Raw genomic sequence first — 22,819 nt, forward strand, 5'->3', positions numbered from 1 at the left:
CTTTTCTGTGGCCAGATGTTGAACTTGTTTGTATTAATTTTCTAGCCCTAAAGTTCTCTTTTCCATGATCATATTAATACTTGCATAAATACATTTTATGAGGGGAGCAAATTGATCTTTTACCCCTACAATAGCCACTTCTGTATCATTTTTATTAAAATCTACCCCCTTCTCCAGAACTGTAGGAGACCGATTTACTGTTTCGTTCCCTAGTATTAAAGAAGATCCTTAATCCTGCATAGCTGGTGTCTAGTAATGCATGATCTTGCTTTGAGTGAGTAGTTGTTGGTTTGAAGTCAATTTGGATGTTAACCCTATTGTGAGACCGCCTTTATCTTTGTCCATCATTACACCATCTCCTTTAAGTCCAAGATTTTATTATGAAGATTCTCTTTCACAGCTGACATCAAATGTCAGTCTATTAATTTTTATTATATGAGTTTATGAGTGGGTAGTATCATGACCATTGCCATAAGCCAAAATACATTAGGGTGCAAATTAATACCTATGTAATTTGCATCCAGATGTAGCATAAGGCAAGTAGTGGAGAACTTTCACAACACAAGTGTAAATTACAACACTAATTCATACCTAAAATATCTCCTTGCTTTGTATTCTTTAACTGGATTTAAAAAAAAAAACATGAAAAAGGAAGACATTTTAAACTTCAATACTTGGCTTCCATCAGAAAGTCCTTCAAAAAGGAGAGCTTTTTAACTAACGTGTCTGGTGTCACTGCTAGAGCCAATTCATCTTAAAGCTGCCTGCAGAATTATTTGATTCTAGTTCACAAAGACACCTTTGTCTGAAAAATCTTATACCTACTTTTGTTGCAAATGATCCCCAAAACAGTTTCACTGTCCTACTGCTGGTGCATGCCCATGCCAAGTTATAAGACGGTGTTGACCAGCAACAGTAAAATCAAAGCTGAAACTGAGGAGGCTGAAGAAAAAATGTGTGCGTATATAGAAAGAGAAAGATGGGTTGTTCTTCTAAGCATCAACAGGGAAAACCCACTTAAATTCCCCCCTCCCCTCCAAATTTTTTTTTTCAAGATCTCTGAAAAATGTGGTAGATTCTTAACTTCTTTAAACCGTGAGTGGCAGTTTCTCCAATCTAGTTCAGCCACAAATGATTTGGCTTGATGCAGGAATTATTGGGAAAGGTTCTGTAATCTGTTGGTTGGAGGTTAGACTCTAATTTTAAAAAAACGAAGTTGAACATTCCTTTAAGTTGGCAATGTTATGGGGCTCTGAATGTTAAGTCTTTTTTCCCTGAGGCCTACCTCTATACTCTTCTCTTCAGTGATTTTTAAATAGTATTTTCAGCTTCATACGCTTGATGTGATAAAACTGAAGTGGCTGGTGTAGTGACAATGAATTGAGTGTTTGGTAATCAGAATGGTCATTGTAAAATTACCACTGTGCTTTCCTATTCTAATGTCTTCCGAATTACTCGTGTTAATTTTATTGAATATACTGAGGCTGAATCTATATGCTGTTTACATGGTGTTAGATCATGTTAAAATGTCATTAAACATTAAGAGCAGTAATAGATTTCATTTTAATTGTGTAGATGAGACCAAAATATGTTGTGGAATTTTGTTATAGCACTGTAAAGGTCATGAGCCAGATTCATCTAACCTGACACTTGTGTGGAATCATAAAGGAAAGGTCCTATGATCCCCTTCATCAGAGGACAAGTGCAGCCCAAAAAGTGAGAGCTCCAGGGTAGTTTCTGTCAGCATGTTCCTATAGAAATCTTGGTAGAGAGAACCATCAGGGAGGGGTTATGCCACCATCTCCCCCTCTCAAGATATGCCCAAATCTAGAATTGAGGGTCTCGGTAGTCTCTTGCAGGTTCTTTAATATTTTAAAAGAGAGTACTAACCAAAAAGCAAGCTTTCTTGGTAGATACAAATTGCTGAGTGCAGGCAGTACATTTTAGCATATCAGGTGGACTAAGTACTAGACGTTTCTGTGCAGTCTGTAGCTGTACCTTGTGTTTTGGATGACCAGTCAAATATAGATAAGTACATTTTAATGTCTGTACTTTGTTTGGCGGGGATGGGACAAGTTAGGACAGAGCATGGTGACAGAAAAGAAATTGAAGACACCTTCGTGGAAAATTCTGAAATACTTACCAGAAACATCTTCAAACTAACCAGAAAAATCACTCTGTGCTGTAAAACAGTTTTGGTGCATTTTCTTCATACAGCTGTTATCTGTCTAAGGGTACATCTACACTGGAATAAAAGACTCATGGCACGGCTGCCCTGGCCCAGGCAGCAGGGCTTAAAATCATTGTGTAGACGTTTGGGCTTGGTCTGGAATCTGGCTCTGGAGCCCTCCCCCCTTATGGAGTCCCAGAGCTTGGGCTCCAGCCTGAGTCTGAGCATCTGCACAGCAATTTTACAGCCCTGTGATCTTAAGTCAGCTGACCCAGGCCAGCCACAGGTGCTTCATTGCTGTGTAGATGTACCCTAAAAGCTCTAGTTAAAATGACACAATTGTTGTTTGACTTTCAGATTTGTTGGTTTAGTTATATTTCTAAGCGGGCAAGAATGGTTGTCAAAACAAAGCCACTGTTTCGAAGTACAAAGTATCAGAAAAGCAAATGGCTTTTTGCGTGCGCGCACGCGCACACACACAAGCGCACATGCACAGTATGTCTACACAAGAGCCAGAAGGTAAAAATTAGAGCTTAAGGAGATACCTGATTGAGCTAGTGTTCTTAAAAAATAAGCGCAGCAAAGAGTCCTGTGACACTTTGTAGACTAACAGACGTATTGGAGCATGAGCTTTCGTGGGTGAATACCCACTTCGTCGGATGCATGTACAGAGCTCTTTGCTGCTCTTACAGATCCAGACGAACATGGCTACCCCTCTGATACTTAAAAAATAGATGTCTGTGGTAGCATGAGTGATGGGAGGGGTGAATCACCCCTCCCGTAGTCCCATCTGAGATCTGTATGGCTCCTCGAATTGGAACTTACACTTTCCAGCTCTATATAGACCACCTCAGATTTCAAAATGGTTAAATGGGTTCTATGAAAAGTAGTACACCATAAAACTAGTGCTTTGGGTTTCTTTGGGGTTTTTAAACAAATTGTTGACTGAATCAATATACCAAAATTTTGCCTCATAACATTTTGTGGCAAAGTTGGGTACCTGAAAAGGGTTTTATCTGAAGAAATAAAGTTACTTTATTTCGGCAGAGTGAATAATTGCATTATGGACACCAAACTGGAGTGTTGAATGCAGAGCAAAAGGAAGTGTGAACTGTTTTCTTTATAAATACAATGTTTTTTGGCAGTTTGTTTAGTCGATTTATGAAGTAACATCCACACAAATAAGCTCATATGGCAAGTTTTCAGCTTTAAAGTGTACAGTAGCATCACTGGCTTAAATCTAGATAAGACACTGAGCAGTAACTACCCATATTAATACTGTCAAAAGCTAGATTTTTTACTTAATAGTGTGTTTTTTCTATAACAGAAGACTAGCATATTTGTAATTTGAGTACCTACCTAGAATACCTGATTCTGTTTATCCTACTTTGTAGTTTTACTACACTTGAAGCGTGACTACAAATGGAGGAGGTTTTTAAAATATGTTAAACATGTCAATTGAAATTGTACATCTAGAATCAAATGTCATGTTTCTTGCGGAACTCTGAAAAAACTAATAGGGTCCTGGATGTAACCTATTCAACTTCAGCTGTTTGTAACTGCGAGTACTAAAGTGGTGGTCTTGACAAGATACTATACAGCCTAATTAGATACTGCATATCTTGGTTTTTAGAGACATTGAGTCAATGATTCACAAAAATGAAATCCTTGTGAAACTTCATATTGAAGAATGTATTTCACAAGCCTGACTGCTGTGCTATAGTATTGTGGAGAGCTATCTGAGACTCTCTAGTTCAGTCCACAGATCAATATTCAGTCTCTGATCAGAGTTGGTTTCTGCTCTGCAATATGCATGTGTAGCAGTATTCAAGAATGGCTCACGTACTCACATAAATGTGCTGTATCTTATTATTACACCTCTACCCCAATATAACACTGTCCTCGGGAGCCAAAAAATCGTACTGCGTTATAGGTGAAACTGCATTGTATCAAACTCGCTTTGATCTGCCGGAGAACGCAGGCGTCCCCACCCCCCCCCCCCCCGTTCATGTTATATCGGGTCAAGTTACGTCGGGGTACAGGTGTATGTAGTTTATCTAAATGTTTTTCGATCATGTTCCACCCAAAAGCCTCCAGCAGCTTCTTACAGATTACCAAATCCCACAGGCCTTTAGCTGCAAAAGGTCACGGTGATAGCGTTTGTGGAGCTGATGAGGCAGGGTTGACTTTTTTTTTTTTTTTTTTAAATAAGGCAACTCATTAGCAATTTAAATCACCAAGTTGAAATCCTTGATTTTATTTTAAATCAATTTTAATGAAATTTCTCATTTGTATTTATTTTCTAAAGAAAGATGCAGTCTCATTGATATAACCATTAAAACATGTTTATTTACAACTAAATATAGTGCCTTTATCCTAGATTTGGTTACATCTTTTTGATGTGTAGGAGGGTACACTACAAATGCATATGTTTGTTTAAGCGATTATAGCATAGTATTTTCAGATTATTAATTGTACATTTTTAGTATGTTAGAAAATTGCTTATTTACTAAATTTAATTTTGCTCATTTTGTCAAGCTCCTATTTAAACACACAACAGCATATGTTAGCATCTCTTATCAAAACATGTTTCACATCTGCAACTAAATGATATATTAAACAGATTAATCAGTGAATCAAGCTGATTTCAGCTCAAACTGGATACATTTTTAAATATGCCTGTGTGAAACTAACTGGAACTTAAGTTCCCACTTGCCTATATCTCTTGAAAAAGTGTTTCCTAAGTTACTTGCTTCTTGTGCCATAGTAATAAAGCTTGATCTCAAAAGTTAGATTTTTTTTTTTAACCCTGAATCTGTCTTTGAGTAAAAGGCTGCTTTTCCATATAAAGTTGTCGATAGGGGCTTATAGATTCAGCATATCTACTTTGTATGTAAATATGGTGAGAGGTCAGAAAATGCATTAAGGCCTGAACTTATTGTGTTAAATTCAGATTTCACTTCAGGTTTTATTTTTAAAAGAGAGACTTACTATAATCCTTTTTTTGCTTTTTTCCAAAGGAACATTTTTTTTTTTATCCACCCTCTTTTGAGGGGAGCTTTTCATCATATTTGCATAAGTAGTTGCTGACTGTTGATAATCCCTACAATTATAAGGGTTGTGGTTATTTTGGGTTTTTTTTAAAAAGAGGGGGGGTAGAATATTAGGACACTTCCTAAGGTTACTGTCTTTCACAGGCTTGCTGTGTGACTTGCTCTGGTCGGATCCGGACAAAGATGTGCAAGGATGGGGCGAAAATGATCGTGGGGTCTCATTCACTTTTGGTGCTGATGTGGTCAGTAAATTTCTGAACCGTCATGATCTGGATTTGATCTGTCGAGCTCATCAGGTACAAACTCTACTATCTTTGCTACTTTAAATCTCCTTCTAGTCTTTCTTTGAGGTATTAGGCGTTGAAAGTATTATCTTGATTTATATTTAGGATATTACTTGCAGGTATCTGGATTCTGCAGAATCCACTTTCCAATCTAGCATTTACAGTTTGACCAGATCTTAGAGATCTTGATACTTCCAGAACAGGGGTAGGCAACCTATGGCACGTGTGCCGAAAGCAGCACGCAAGCTGATTTTCAGTGTCACTCACACTGTCCAGGTCCTGGCCACTAGTCCGGGGGGCTCTGCATTTTAATTTAATTTTAAATTAAGCTTCTTAAACATTTTGAAGCCTTATTTACTTACATACAACAATAGTTTAGTTATATATTATAGACTTATAGACCTTTTAAAAACATTAAAATGTATTACTGGCACACGAAACCTTAAATTTGAGTGAATAAATGAAGACTTGGCACACCACTTCTGAAAGGTTGCCAACCCCTGTTCTAGAAGCACCAAATACAGGGGCTGTTCCTCAGAAACCAATATTTGTGAATACTTATTTCAGTTTCAACAACCCTGATGTCATGCATACTCTGCCCCCCACATTAGGTAATTGGTGTGACTGTTTTGTTCAGTGAGAGCATATGGTGATTTTACTGGGGCAATTTAGGTGCCTAGGCCTCAAGAATGGTGTAGAATACTGGCTTAAAAACAGGACATGGAATCAGAGGCACCGAGCAATACAACTTAAGCTAAAATTTAAGTGACAACTGATTTGGCAGTCTATGTTTTTGGGTCTCCAACTTAACACATACATTTTCAGAGGTACTGAACCCCTTTAAATTGTGGAAATATAAACAAATGTATTGAAATCTGCATTCCAGAGTTGCTATTTTTTATTCTGGTTCCAGTACATATATAAATTTTCCCATGGAAGAATCTATTTGTGTAATTTGTTAAAGATTCTGAAACTGTACTTGATGCTTAAGTACACAGGTGACTTGAATGTTAAATGTTTCTATTCAAACGGAATATCATTAAGCTCCGTAGACTAAGAATTGACCTCTCTTGAGTGGTTCCCATCTTGGAGTTAAGTTTCATTACATGTACTGTCGTTTTTAAATTAACTTTTTTCTTCTACTTCTGGTAAATAAAATGATGCAGGCTTTTACTGCATGTCTTGTAGTAACAAAATTTTGCACAGACACTTTGGTTGGACTCTCATGGATCTGTCTCCACTGATGCAAGTCACAGATCTTTTCTCCTGCAGCAATAATTGTGACAGACTGTAGATGTTTCAAGATCAGTACCTTCAGATAGCTTTGCTTCCAGTGTATCAGTTATTCAGTCTCTTTAAAAACATGCGGTGTAGTTGTAGCTTTGTTGGTCCCAGGATGTTAGGGGCAAGGTGAGTGAGGTAATATCTTTTATTAGACCAACTTCTGTTGGTGAGTGAGAGAAGCTTTTGAGCCACACACAGCTCTTCAGGTCTGGGAAAGATACTCCCAGCATAACAGCCACATGCAAGGTGGAACAGATGGTTCTTCTTCGAGTGCTTGCTCATATCCATTCCAAGTAGGTGTGCGCGCGCTGCGTGCACGTTCATTGGAAGATTTTTACCCTAGCAACACCCGGTGGGTCGGCTAGGCGCCCCCTGGCGTGGCGCCGCTACGGCACCGAATATATACCCCTGCCGACCCGTCCGCTCCTCAGTTCCTTCTTACCACCCGTGTTGGTCGTTGGAACAGTGGAGCGCGGCTTAGCCTTTCTCCACTTACCTAGCTATTCACCCGTTCTTGCTTTTCTGTATATAGTTGTAGTTGTATAGTTGTTCTTTACCCTTTAGTTGTTAATATACTTAGTAGTATAGTTTTGAGGGTTAGCCCCTTCACCTCTACCGGAGCCGGGGCCCATGCCGGGCTCCCCGGGCTTCAAACAGTGCTCGGCCTGCCGCCGGCTGATGCCAATGGGAGACCCCCACGACCGCTGCCTGAAGTGCCTGGGGGAATCCCATCTGACTGAAAAGTGCCGCATTTGCAAATCGTTCAAACCGCGGACGAAGAAGGAGCGGGACGCTCGTTTAAAGCAGCTCCTAATGGAGGCGGCCCTCACCCCTCCAGCCTCGGCATCGAGTGCCACACAGCCCGCGACGGGGAGAAGTGCTCCATCGGCACCGGAGAGCGCCGGCACCGTCAAGACGCCCCAGCACCAGCCATCTCCGGCACAGAAGACGGCCCGGCACCACTCCCTCTCCCCGAGGGTCAAACAGACTAAAGCTCCCGCTGCAACTCCTGCACCGCAGTCTGAGCACCAACTCCAGCCGAGTCGCCTGGCACCATCACCTGCCGTGGCGCCGGCTGCATCGGCACCGTTGATTCCGGCCATCCAGGAGCCGTTGAGTCCGGTGCACGATCGCTCCCCGGTACCTACCGCGGTTGAGCTTACCGTTCCCACTACGCCGGAGACCTTCTCAATGGCGAGGGAGCTTATAGCTCTGACAGAGCCTACCCTGCCTCAACCCCCAGCACCGCCAGTGCGGGGTGTTAGGTCAGCGGGAAAGCCTACCCTAGTCCATCCACCTTCCTCGGAAGCTACAGGCAGGCACCGCTCCAGATCGAGATCCCAGCACCGTTCCCGATCTTGCGGATCCAGGTCCAGACACCGCTCGCAGTCCCGTTACCAATCACCACGGTACCGGTCGTACTCGTGGCACCACTCCAGGTCTTCTTCCCCGGACCGGTACTTGGCACAGTGGTCCGGCGACCGGCACCGCGCCCATCGTAGCCGCTCCCACCATCGAGCTTCCTGCTCCCGGTCGACCTCCCAGCACCGCGCTGGTCGCAGGTCCCGGTCCCGCTCTCGGCACCGGTACGACTCACGGTACCATTCTCCGGTGCGGAATGATATCCAGCACACCGATTTATAGAGGTGCCCCACACAGACGCTCGGCTCCGCCATGGCCATCGCAGCACCCATCGGTCTTCCCGTGCTGCCTCTGGCGATATGGCCTTACAGAGCCATGCCCTTCCTGAGACCCACGGCACGGAACAAGCTCCACAGTGGTCATTCTGGATGCCCTGGGCATATCACCAGGCCCAGGGTGAGCCCACAGTCACATCTCGGTCCGCCCCATCAGACCATCGTGCACCAGAGGCCATTATCAGCCGTCCTCCTCCGGCAGATACGGACGTTTCTGCTTTGACGCAGGACCCTCAGGCTCTCCCAGATCCTGACGCTCCCCTGGGGCAGGAGCCACAACAGGACCCACTCGTGCCGGGCCTGTCGTCGTCGTCGTCACCAGACGAGGCAGTAGCAGGCACGTTGACATCGGACCCACCCTCAATTGACCTCCGGGCCCACCAAGATCTCCTCAGGCGAGTGGCCTTGAATATCAACTTACCGGTGGAGGAGGTTCCGGAGGTGGAGGACCCGGTTGTGGACATACTGTCCGCAGATGCCCCGAATCGCGTGGCTCTGCCGTTTATAAGGTCGATCCAAGCCAAAGCAGACACCATTTGGCAGTCTCCAGCATCTATCCCGCCTATGGCCAGAGGTGTGGAAAGAAAGTATATGGTACCCTCGAAAGGGTATGAATACCTGTATACTCATCCTACTCGATGCTCTCTGGTCGTACAATCTGTTAATGAGAGAGAGCGCCATGGCCAGCAAGCCCCCACCCCAAAATCGCAGGAGGCTAAACGGATGGATTTGCTGGGTCGTAAGGTCTACTCCGCTGGGGGCCTTCAACTGCGGGTGGCTAACCAGCAAGCCCTCCTCAGCAGGTACAATTATAATACCTGGCAGTCGATGGCAAAATTCACTGAGCTGGGATCCCGCAGGACTCCCGTCCTGAGTTCAAAGCCTTCTGGAGGAAGGGAAGAAGGTAGCTCGGACTTCTCTACAGGCCTCTCTTGATGCTGCTGATTCAGCGGCTAGAACTGTAGCCTCCGGATGCGATGGCGGAGAGTATCGTGGTTGCAGGTCTCGGGTCTACCCCCGAACTGCAACCACACTATCCAGGACCTTCTGTTCGAGGCTCAGGGCCTTTTCTCGGAGAAAACGGACCCCAGACTCCAGAAATCTTAAAGACAACTCGCATTTATCATGCGTTCCTTGGATGCGACACCCCGCAGACCCCAACGCAGGTCCTTCCGGGCCCAGCCTCAGCGCCCGTACCCTCCCCACCTCGCCTCGACAAGACTTTAATAGGAGGCGTGGTCGCGGAAACCGCAGTCGGCAGTCGGTTCGCAGGGGGCACAAATAATGGTCCCGCCAAACCATCAGTGGGACCAAAGTCAAACTTTTGAAGAGAGTGTGCCCGAGAGCAAGTACCAAACCCTTTCCGGAATCCTCTCCAGGTTTCCAATCGTCTTTCCTCCTTCCTCCCTGCATGGGCCCCAGTGACCTCAGAGACTGTTGGGTCCTATGCACGGTGGAGTTTGGATACCATCTCAGTTTATTTCGCCCCCCTCTCCCACCCTCGTCCCGCCCGTCCCTCTTCAGGGACCCCTCTCACGAGCAACTCCTCTGGCAGGAGATGCCGTACGCTTCTCAAATCGGAGCTATAGAAGAGGTACCGAAGGCGTTCAAGGGCAGGGGTTTTTACTCCCGATACTTCTTAATCCCCCAACCAAAGGAGGTCTACGTCCCATCCTGGGACCTCCGCGGTCTCAACGTCTTCCTAAAGAAGTTGAAGTTCCGTATGGTATCCTTGGGGACCATCATCCCTTCCCTGGATCCCGGAGACTGGTACGTTGTTCTCGACATGAAAGCACGCATACTTTCATATCTCCGTTTACCCCCCCGCACAGACGTTACCCTGCGGTTCATGGTACATGCATCAGCACTACCAATTTATGGTCCTTCCCATTCGGCCTCTCCGCTGCCCCACGTGTTTTCACAAAGTGTATGGCTGTAGTGGCCGCCTTCCTCCGTCGTCAGCACATCCAAGTCTTCCCCTACCTAGACGACTGGCTTAATCGCGGGACCCTCCGAGACTCAGGTCGCCAGACATGTGCCATCGTCATGGACCTGTTCGAGCGATTGGGCCTCATGGTCAATATAGACAAGTCCACTCTAGTGCCCACTCAAAGAATCGAATTCATTGGAGCCGTCTAGGCTCCACGCTCGCGAACTAGCCTACCTCCCGCTACCGCTACCCCATTTTGGGTGATAGTCGCTGCCATAGAAGGCCTTCAGACATACCCAACGACAACTGTCTCGCACTTGCCTCAGCCTCTCGGGTGCACTTTTGTGACCAAGCACGCCAAGCTTCGCCTTCATCCCCTTCAAGTCTGGCTGGCCGCTATCTACCGCGCACACAGGGACGCCATAGGACATGTCGTCATTGTTCCTCAGAGTGTCTTAGGCTCCCTGACCTGGTGGCTAACACCGTCTCTGGTGTGTGCAGGCATTCCGTTCCATCAGAGACAACCGTCTGTATCTCTAACAACGGATGCGTCATCTCTGGGCTGGGGGCACACATGGGCCACCGTCGCACGCAAGGCCTCTGGTCGACCCAGGAGCTGCCGTGCACATAAACATTCGGGAGCTATGAGCGGTTCGCCTTGCCTGCCAAGCGTTCCTTCCTCATCTACAAGACCGCTGCGTCCTAGTGCTCACGGACAACACAACCGCGATGCACTATGTAAACAAACAGGGAGGGACTCATTCTCTCCCCCTTTGTCAGGAAGCGATCCAACTGTGGGTATTTTGTATAGCCCACTCTAAGACCTAGTGGCGTCCTTCCTCCCGGGGGTCCAGAATACACTAGCAGACCAGCTCAGCAGGTCCTTCCTCACCCACGAGTGGTCACTTCGCCCAGATGTAGCGCACTCCATCTTCCAAAAGTGGGGGTTTCCCCTCGTAGACCTCTTCGCCTCCCGCAGCAACCGGAAGTGTCAGAGGTTCTTCTCTTTCCAAGGCCTAGCCCCGGGCTTGATATCGGACGCCTTCCTAATATCTTGGTCAAACCACCTGCTTTATGCCTTCCCACCCTTCCCATTGGTGCACAAGGTTCTGCTGAAACTTCGCAGGGACGAGGCTCGCCTCATTCTGATCGCCCCTGCGTGGCCCCGGCAACACTGGTTCACCACATTGCTAGACCACTCAATAGCCAGCCCGATTCCCTTGCCCCTCTATCAAGACCTGATCACGCAAGACCCACGGCAGGCTTCTCCATCCAGACCTGCAGTCCCTCTATCTTACGACATGGCTCCTCCATGGTTAACTCAATCAGAGTTGCGCTGCTCTACCCCGGTGCAGGAGGTACTCCTGGGCAGCAGGAAACCCTCCACTCGCGCTACATACTTGGCCAAGTGGAAGCGGTTCTCTAGCTGGTGTCAGCGGCAGGATGCAGCACCTGCCGCGGCTTCCATACCCATGATTCTAGATTACCTGTTGTATCTCACGCAGCAGGGCCTCGCACTATCGTCCCTGCGAGTACACCTAGCAGATATCTCCACTTTCCACCCTGGAGAAAGCGCATACTCTGTTTTCCCATCCTATGGTCTCCAGGTTCCTTAAGGGGCTGGACCGCCTTTTTTCCCCCGGTGCGACGCCCCGCACCGACCTGGGACCTCAGTTTGGTTCTGACAAGACTTACGGCCCCCCCCCGTTCGAGCCCTTGGCGACCTGCTCAGTCCTATATTTATCGTGGAAGATGGCGTTCCTGGTGGCCATTACATCGGCTAGGAGAGTCTCAGAGCTTCGTGCTCTGATGGCGGACCCGCCTTACACGATATTCTATAAGGATAAGATGCAGCTACGGCCGCATCCAGCGTTCCTCCCGAAGGTGGTTTCGTCTTTTCACCTCAACCAGGACATATTTCTGCCGGTTTTCTTCCCTAAGCCCCACACCATGTAGGGAGCAACAGTTGCACTCACTGGACGTCCGCAGGGCGCTAGCTTTCTATATTGACCGCACGAGGCCTTTCCGTAAAATGCCCCAACTCTTTGTGGCGGTGGCGGACCGGATGAAAGGTCAGCCCATCCTCTTCCCAGCGGATTTCCTCCTGGGTAACGGCTTGCATCCAGGTGTGCTACGATCTGGCTCACGCCTCTCTGGGTCACGTTACCGCACATTCAACTAGAGCCCAGGCCTCGTCGGCCGCCTTCCTCGCTCGAGTTCCTATCCAGGATATATGTCGAGCAGCTACATGGTCATCGGTACACACGTTTGCTTCCCAGTATGCCCTGGTACAACAATCCAGAGAGGATGCAGCCTTTGGCTTGGCAGTCTTGCACTCTGCAGTCTCTCGCTCTGACCCCACCGCCTAGGTAAGGCTTGGGATTTACCTACTTGGAATGGATATGAGCAAGCACTCGAAGAAGAAAAGACAGTTACTCACCTTTGTAACTGTTGTTCTTCGAGATGTGTTGTTCATATCCATTCCACACCCGCCCTCCTTCCCCACTGTTGGAGTAACCGGCAAGAAGGAATTGAGGAGCGGATGGGTCGGCAGGGGTATATATTCGGTGCCGTAGCGGCGCCACGCCAGGGGGTGCGTAGCTGACCAGCCGGGTGTTGCTAGGGTAAAAATCTTCTGACGAACGTGCACGCAGCGCGCGCACACCTATTTGGAATGGATATGAGCAACACATCTCGAAGAACAACAGTTACAAAGGTGAGTAACGGTCTTTTTTGTATAAGTAGTTAGCACATACTGGAAGGGACCATTCAAGATAGAGTAGTCAGTTAACACATGCAGTCATGGGACAAAAGAAGTGTTAGAATGTAACGATCCATAAATCCAGTCTCTCTGTTCAGCCCATTATTTTTAGTGTCTAGCAAAGTAATGAATTTTAAGCTCCCAGGCTTTGTCTTCTGAAAATGTTGAATAGTTATCCAGTTCATGATCAAAGCAGCAGACAAAGGGGTGCCATTGTAGTCCTGAACCTTGATTGTGTTAACAAAGCCAACTGACAGCTCTCCAGCACCACTTATTATAAAGAACTCAAAGACCCCACACCGTGATTTACTCAGAAACTTAAGCATATCGTCAAATCCTTCCCCAAACAATTCTAAGAGAAACTCTACAAATTCACTCCCCCCATGAACCCATCCCAGGGACCTTTTACATGCTTCCCAAGATGTACAAACAAGGGAACCCAGGCAGAGCCATTGGTAAACATCTCATGGCTCAATATGAAGAAATATTGGAACCCATAGAAACTATCCTCAAACCATTCCCTGCACAAAGGGCCACCTTCCTCCAGGGCACAACCGACTTCCTCCACAAACTTCACAATATTAAAAGCCTCCCTCAGAACACCATCCACGCCACCATGGATATCACTTCCCTAAACACAGCATCCCTTACAATGATGGCATAGCTGCCTGCCTCAAATATTTACAAGATAATGGATGATCCTCAGATGCCCAACCCAAGTGCATCGCCAAACTCATCCATTTCATCCTCACCCATAACAGTTTTATGTTCAACAACAAACTTTGTCCAAACCATAGGAACAGCCAGGGGTACTGGAATGGCTCCCCAATATGGCAACTGTGGAGATTAATGGAAGGAGGAGGCACACATCAGAGCCCTAGGGGGGCTTACGTTAGGACCCTAGTGGGACTCTGGGCGATCGCTGCTTCCCACCACCCAACACAGATGTAATGAAGTTGAGTAGTGTCCGCAAAAGAGAAACTAAACAACTAATTATTTCTCAAGAAAGGTTTTTAATGACTTAGGACTATGAAGGCAAAACAGACAGACAGTACCTAATGACTTTACACGTACTGTAACCATCCCCAACCAGTACAAGTTCATATGCAATACTGATACATTAATCAACTATAGTTTACTAATTTTAACCTACCTATTAACTTGTTTAACAACTTATAAACTTTTACTGACTTTTATGATAAACTTGATGATAACTTATAGTGAAGTCAGGCACAGTGACTTGTTAAACCACTATGATTTATAAACTAACTTCACCAGTGCTGTACCTGCTTTCAGCAAGGCACAAAACATATAGTTACTATATATTGATTAACTATTGACTACTATGATTTTTAAACAACTTAAACTTAAGTCTGTATTAATACTATAGATTAAGATTACCCAGCTCGAGCATAACCAGACCTTTTAAAAATCTTACCCTGCCTTTGTCCAAAGATGATACATTACCTTCAGTTGACCATTTCCTGCACTGGCCAGGCAGAGATAGTCCAGTGAAGCGCAAGTCCCTTTCGTTCAGGGGGTGCATGTGAGCCTGACAAAGAGCAATTTCTTTTAGTGTGCGCGCACGCGCACACACACACGCACCCACCCCTCTCTGCATCTTATTTATACAGTATTTGCTGGCCGTGTTTCAAAACAAGTCAACCAGTCAAGGTGGCCAAATATTCTAGGGTGGCATTTGTGGTTGTTTTGAAGTTATAAACTATGCACCAGTGCTCATCTCATCTCTTCTCTATGCGGCTAATAGTGGTCAATTTGCTAGACTCAGATGCTCGAATCAGCTTAAAGAGGTATTTGGTTGCAGAGCATAGTAACCACAAGTCTGTATCTACCTTGACAGAGTTTCCTTTTTAGTCTATAAAGCTTCCTAGATAGATTATGCTTATGCTTGCAGGATTCTACTGTACTTACTTACTTACAACTTCTGGAAGTTTGAGGACTAACAGTACTTAGCCTGACACTGCTTGACAAGGCTTATGCACGTTAATCACACCAACCTCTTTATGGGCCACCGTGAAGATGAATTTCTGCACAAATGCACCACCAAACAAATGATATACCTGAGATACATCAATGATATTTTCATCCTCTGGACAGACAGCTTTAACTCCCCCAAAGACTTCCACCACAGCTTCTACAACCAGCACCCATCCATTAAACTCTCTGGAACACTCTCCCAGTAGCATCTGTGTTAGCCCTACAGACAACCATATACAAGAAACCCACAGATCACTACATCGACCTTCATAGATCCTTAACTCATCCCAACATACCAAGCCAATCTGTTAGTACAACCAGGCACTCAGATACCACAGATATGTACCCCAAAGAATTAAGTCTGGGTTAATACTTAACAACACTTTAAAACCGGCCTTTCACAACAGCAGGACATCTCCACCAACAAGGTACGATCACATCATGAATGAGCAATCCAAGTCCGCCAAGAGAGACCGTGCTTCAATACAGAAATACTCCCCCTCCTCCCCGACCATACTCCCTATTACTCACCTACTGCCCACACTGGACCCATAGAGGGATTTCATCAAACCTACAACCCGTTACTTAAGGGGACTTCCATATGAAGAATCTTCAGGAACCCCCACTTCTTGCATTTTTCAACAATGCCCCACAACCCTCCAACAGCTCTTAATCATCAGAAGCAAAACTCCAACACAGACCTAGGACACACCAACGTCAAAGTGCAGTAAGACCTGCAGAACAGGACTGCAGATTTTGCATCTATGCTCCACTGCTAACCAATGATACAGGTCCCCAACAAACAACTTTTCATGATCCATGGATCATCCTACATGTGCCATCAAGAACATTATGGTATAAATCTCATCCAGCTCGCCGATGCCCAGTAACCTCTGTGGGTGAAACCAGACTATCAACTGGGCTCTGAATAAACTCCATATAGGAAAATAGACAAATAACATCACCTGTGAGTGAACACTTACCACAAAGCAGTCCCTCTGTCTGACCTATCAATCATCCTCAAAGGAATCCTGCACAATGTTTTCAAAATACAGTATGGTAGCTTAAATTCATTATTCTTCTATACACTAAAACCCATGGACTGAACAAACCCTGGATTTATGGCTGCTATAACAATCTGTAACCTATCACCCCCCCCCTTTTTTTTTTTTTTTTTTTTTTTTGTTTTTTTGTCCTATGACTGCAGAGGCGTTAACAGGCCACTCTGCCTTGAATGGTTCATTTAGAATATGTGCTAACTACTTATGCTAAACTATCTGTTCCACCTTGCATTTTGCTGGGAATATCTTTCCCAGACCTGAAGAAGAGCTCTATGTGAGTGCGAAAGCTTGTCTCTCACCAGCAGAAGTTGGTCCAATAAAAGATATGATCTCATCTACCTTGTCTCTGTAAAAACAGCCTTCTAGGCATTGTTGTTGCAAAATAACTTCACAATTTTATGTCTGGAATATCTTTATAGATTTTAGGCAAACAATAGTGTTACCCCGACAATGAGGATTAGCTGGCCGTGGAAACTATTTTATTTTAGGCATACATTATTTTGTCTTTCATTGCCCCATGGTATGTATATGGTGGTGGTGGGATGCAGCATGGAGATCTGCCTTACCTAGGTACTGGTCATTCTTGCACTATAATTTGAGTTGGATTACTGCTTTCTCTTTACTAAAGAGAGTGATGAATATCTCTGGCACAAGCTAATTCTTTTAAGTACAGTAGAATCATTTTCATGAAAGCTCTTTAGAACATGGGAATTGTAACATTTAAAGGGGTTTTTATGAATGGCACCAGAGTATAGTAAGAATGATACGGGGTGCAGTAGTAATGTGGTACCTTTTTAAAATATTATCTAAAACATTTGTCAAATTATAAAACTTCTCTTTTGTACTCAGTATAAGGTTTCCAAATATTTATCAATTGAGAGCATGGTCACCAAACTTCAAGTTTGAAAATCTTAATCTAATTTATCAGCATATTAGCTATAGTTGTTTTTAAGCAATTTGATTTCAAATATTTAAATTTTTTTCTGATTTGGCACCACAGCCCAGTGTTGTGTGTCCACCTCTCAATCATTAAATTGTTGTTCCTTTCACTGCTTACTTGTCCATAACATAAGCAATTGCTGCCTGCTTGAGAACTTGAGTTTAGGTCATAGAATGAATTTAATTCCTGCAGGGTTTGTCTCAATAGATAGCTGTATTGACTTCAGCTGCTTTTTGTTTTTTCCCCTCTCCTCCCATTAACAGGTGGTTGAAGATGGTTATGAATTCTTTGCTAAACGACAGTTGGTCACCCTATTTTCAGCTCCAAATTACTGTGGAGAGTTTGATAATGCTGGAGGCATGATGAGCGTTGATGAAACTTTGATGTGTTCCTTTCAGGTATACTATGCTGCTAGATTAAAATTTAGTGTTCTTTTTTTAGTGGATAGGTTTATAGAAGCTATAAATTGGCACTCAGCATGTGCCAGTAAGAAAATAAGCTTCAGAAGATGGTACTACACAGCGGGCTGGCATCAAACCAACAACAGGGAGCTTTTTAAGAGGCCTGGAATTCCCGTAAATAAACTTGCCATGTTCCATAGCTGCTGTATGCTAGATTCTTGTGTGCATTCTCAGTGCACATTTAGAACTGGATTTAATCTTCCTGCTGAGTCCAATTCCGGGCAGCAGAACAAATCCTGATTCAGAGATGATGGCATCCTGTAATGTGACTCCTTAACTAGTGTTTTCTTTCTGCTTCAGACAAGTCACATACTAGCAGCTCCTGTTTTTTACCTAGACAGAACAGTCACAATCAAAAGCAGTTGAAAATGAAGTCCATCGATGGAGAGTAATATGTGGAGACATGAGTGGGATAAGGAAATAAACAGGGTGGCAAGGTTTATATTCTATGTTTTTGCTCCTCAAAAATAATCAATTACAGTCAAAAATTTGAATTGTCTCATTGACTCATAGTATATAGAATGTATCTCAATTGTCATGGACTTATTAAAAATGTTTCCTTCTTTTTTCAAAGATATTGAAACCATCTGAAAAGAAAGCCAAGTACCAGTATGGTGGATTGAATTCTGGACGTCCAGTCACTCCACCTCGTACAGCTAATCCACCGAAGAAGAGGTGAAGAAAGGAACAATGTCAAAACACCACCAGATCTATCAAGGACAAAACTCCATATTACAGTATATAAGTGTGCACTGTAAAACCATCCAGCCATTTGACACCCTTTATGATGTCACGCGTTTAACTTAAAGAGACGGGTAAAGGATCTTTACTAATTTTTTTCTAGTAGAAAGATGTGCGACACTGTATTGTAACAAGTATAGCTCCAAGTTCTAATATCCAATGTAGAGTAAAATCCAGATTTAAAAAAATCTGTTGAATTACATATTCACTTATCACGGTTTTTAAAGTTGACCAACATCCCAGTTAAAACTTGATGTAATAGTTAAACCAGATGAGAGCATGATGTTCCATTCGTGTAATGTGGTCTTATTGTTGCTTGATTGCTTTTACTTTGGTTATTTTGTAGCTAGAATGATGCAAATATGGTATCTAGTCATGTTCCCTGGCTGCTTTTTTTTTTTTTTTTTTTTTTTTTTATTTTGTTTTTTAAATGAAAATATGAGGAAAGGGGCTTTTGGGACAGCCCACTCATATTTTTTCTTTTTTCATTTTTCTTTCCCCTCTCATTCTTCGTAATCTACGTTTAAAGATGTGTGCCCAATTGTAGAGATAAGGTGATAAGATGGTAGTAGAAGTAAAAAGGCAAACTATGTCTAAATTAGTGACCAATAAACACACCCCTGACAGTACACAGCATGTTTGAAGGGACAGAAAGCTATCTTTGCTTTTATAACTTAATTGCCACAGAATGGATTTCGCACTACAACTGGTTTTAAATATGAACATTAACAGCTGGGTGGCAACTTCACATTAAGACTTAAAGGTATGCCTTCTGTAACGGTGATTATTGGTACTTGGCTTTGTTTTCACGAAATACCTTTGGCATGCTTAGCTTTCCCAGTACATATACTGCATCAGAATGCAATCCCTGCGAGCTCCACAAACATGAAAGATCCTTATTTGATAAGGCCTTGAAAGTGAAGTTTTTCATAAGAGGATTATTTTAAATGGGTGTTAACACATTTACTGATCAGCTGAACCAGTGATGTTGAACTGTCTAATAGTGCGATGTGAATGTTTCTACATGATTGTAAGCTTAGTCACTTAAAGATTATATACGGATTTCATGATCAAAGTTCATATATTGTATAGACTTTCGCTTTGTAGTTACTATCGTAGCAATAATTTCTGTACATGATCCAAGAGTTAGTCAGTATTTCTTTTCTTGGTCTCCTTTCTTATAGGTTCCATATTGACATGGCAAGTGTAGGAATTTATCAAGTTAGTAATAGGTAAAAAATTGTAAAAGACATACAGATTTGATGTTAAGGATGTAAACTATTGGATATGAATAACAGTTTTTTATTTGAACAGGTCAAATTTGCCAAGACTGGGAAGGCTCAGATTTTAACCATTCTAAATGTGCAACAGTAGATGTAAAACCTTGACTTTAATATTGGGCTTTGAAAATGTTAAAATTGAGGGATCGGCAACTTGACATTTTATGAGCTGGCAAGTATAATGCGAGAGTGATTTCTGACACAGTGGAAAGGTTCTTAAAATTGGTTAAATCTTTTTTTTTCATTCCCATTTTGTTTAATTGCATATTTAATGTAGTTTTTTCATTTAGTAAAAGTTGTCAATGATTTTGAAAGTCTGTCCTGGTTATTTTAAAAACTTTTCAAATTGCTACTCCGCAGTTGATTTTGTCATACTATCTCCGTATCTTGAGGGCAGACTGGATCAGCTGCTGTTTGGACAGTGGTTACAGTTTTTTTTGTTTGTTTTGTTTTTTGTGTTTTTTTTTGTTTTGTTTTTGAGGCGAGCACTGATGTTCATTTACTTATAGACTTTTAAGGTCAGAAGGGACTATTATAGATCATCTAGTCCCCCCCCCCCCTGGGAAAAAAAAACCCTCCTGCACATGCAGGCACAGAAATCTCACCACCCACTCCTGTAACAAACCCCTAACCTATGTCGAGTTATCAAGTCCTCAAATTTGTGGTTTGAAGACGTCAAGTGCAGAGAATTCCTTCAGCAAAGTGCCTGTGCTCCCATGCTGCAGAGGAAGGTGAAAAACCTCCGACAGCTTTGCCAATCTGCCCTTGGAGGAAAGTCACTTCCTGACCCCAATATGGCGATCAGTTAAACCTGAGATGTGGTCAGACTCACCAACAGCACCCAGGAAAGAATTCTCTGTAGTTTCCTCAGAATCCCACCCATTATATCCCATCACAGACCACTGGGCAAATATCTACCTGCGGATAATCAAGATTCAGTTGCCAAATTAATTGCCAAATTAGCTATTCCTATACCATCCCTCCCATAAATTTGTATCAAGTTTAGTCTTGAAGCCAGTGTGTCTTTGCCCCACTACTCCCCTTGGAAGGCTGTTCCAGGATTTAATCCTGCTGATGGTTAGTAATTCGTCTATTCAAGTCTAAACTCAGTTCCAGTTTATAATCCATTTTTCTTGTGTCCACATTGGTACTAAGCTTTAATTCCTCTCTCTCCCTATGATATGATCCCCTGATATATTATAAAGACAATAATATCACCCTCAATTCCTTCCTTTGGTTAGGCTAAACAAGCCACCTCTTGAGCTCTCTCTTTATAAGCAGGTTTTCCATCCTCGGATCATCCTAGTAGCCCGTTCTCTGTAACCTGTTTGTATTGAATTCATCCTCTTAAACATGGGAGACCAAAACTGCACACAGTATCCAGATGCAGGTCTCACCGTGCCTTGTATAACGGTACTAACACTCCTTACTTGCTGGAAATACCTCGCCTGATGTATCTAAAACTGCTTAGCTTTTAAACGGCCATATCCACATTGGGCTCATAGTCCATCCGTGATCCAATCAAACCGAGGTCCTCTCCTCCTCTGTTACTGATCCAACTGATGCTCTCCAAGTTGTAACTAAAATCTGTTGTACTCCTAAATCCATGACCTTACACTTTTCAACATTAAATTTCATCCTATACTATTATCCAGTTTAATGAGTATCCAATCTTCCTGTAGGAATATCCCGGTCCTTCTTGTTAGCAATACCTCCCAGCTTTGTCATCTGCAACTTTATTACACAGTTCCACTTTTTGTGCCAAATCAGTAATAAAAGATTAAAATAAATTGGTTCCCCAAAACTGATCCGAGGAAACTCTAACTAGTAACCCTCCTTCAGCCTGACAGGTCAATCTTTCAAGTATGACTCGTTGTAGTCCCCCTTTAACCAGTTCCTTATCCACCTTTCGATTCTATTGGACTCCCCATCTTTCCAATTTAACTAAATTCCCGTGGAACCGTATCAATCCTTACTGAAATCGAGGTAAATTAATTGACTGCATTCTTTTTCTAAAAAATCTGTCTCCTTCTCACAGAAGGAGATCAGGTTGGTTTGGCACGATCAACGCTTTTGTAAACCCAGGTGTATTTTGTCCCAATTCCATTGACTTCAATGTCCTTAAACTCTTTCTCCTCAATTTTTCTAGACCAAACTACAGATTCAAACTAACACCTATAGTTACTCAGATACATTTTTTTCCCTTTCTTAAAATGGGAACTGTTAGCCAATTCTCCTCGTCATATGGTACAACCCTGAGTTTACTGATTCATTAAAAATTCTGGCTAATGGCTTGCCAGTTCATTTAATTCTGATGAAATATCCTGGTCCTACTCGATTTTCGTCCCATTAAGCGTTCAAGTTTGGCTTCTACCTTGTTATGTGGATACACCTCCATACTCATTCCCATTTGTATCCTACCATTAATCCTGGGAGCCCTCATTAAAGAACTGAGGCAAAAAAAAGTTTTGTTTAGATATTGGCCATGCCTAGGTTATCGTTAACCTCATTCCTCCTGGTGTTTAGCAGTCCCCACTTCTTCTTTTGTTTTTCTTCTTAGCTTATAGGCTATAGAACCATTTACTATTGGTTTAATTCCTTGTAAGGTCAACTCTCATGGCTTTGGCCCCTCTCTACTTTAATCCCTACATTTTGAACCGTCAATAAAGTAGCCTTTCCTTGCTAATCCTCCCATCTTCCACTCCTGTTAGCTGTCCTGGCTTTGTTCTTTGATCACCTTTCTAAGGGCTGGCTCATCCAGCTTGGTCCTATCAACTCCTGTCTGACTTTTTTTTTTTTTTTTTTTTTTTTTTTCCCGTCCCCCCTTCTTTGGATGCAGGCTTCTGTTAGTTTCTGCAACTTTGAAGTAATTCCCAGGCCCTTCCTCCGTCTTTTAGATCCACAAGTTTCTTTCGTCCAATTGCCACTCCTTTCCTAACTAATATTCCTTTAAATTCTTTAATAGTTAGTTCTACCTTTTGTGAATTAAATAACCTCTAGTCCAATATATCTTGTTTATCCCTCGCCCACTATTTTGAACTGTAATTACTGGCATGATCATTGATCCAAAGTTCGTCCCTTCATAAGGTACATCCAAACTGAACGCTTAGCGTCCAAGAACTTTGGTACCTGCATGATATTCTAAGATTATTACCCAGC

General features: G+C 43.5%; 1 protein-coding gene across 1 annotated transcript in view; it reads left to right on the forward strand.

Annotated features, from left to right (window-relative positions):
• PPP1CB (protein phosphatase 1 catalytic subunit beta) overlaps window positions 1–19,961 on the forward strand; it is a 54,280-nt gene extending 34,319 nt beyond the window's left edge. The window contains exons 6-8 of the mRNA XM_032790229.2: window positions 5,368–5,519; window positions 17,442–17,576; window positions 18,214–19,961. Of these exons, the coding sequence (XP_032646120.1) occupies window positions 5,368–5,519; window positions 17,442–17,576; window positions 18,214–18,318 (392 nt within the window). The 3' untranslated portion in view covers window positions 18,319–19,961. The remainder of the gene's footprint in view (window positions 1–5,367; window positions 5,520–17,441; window positions 17,577–18,213) is intronic.
• The last annotated feature ends 2,858 nt before the right edge of the window (window positions 19,962–22,819 follow it).

The sequence above is a fragment of the Chelonoidis abingdonii genome, chromosome 3 (assembly GCF_003597395.2).
Source record: "Chelonoidis abingdonii isolate Lonesome George chromosome 3, CheloAbing_2.0, whole genome shotgun sequence".
Classification (NCBI taxonomy): domain Eukaryota; kingdom Metazoa; phylum Chordata; order Testudines; family Testudinidae; genus Chelonoidis; species Chelonoidis abingdonii.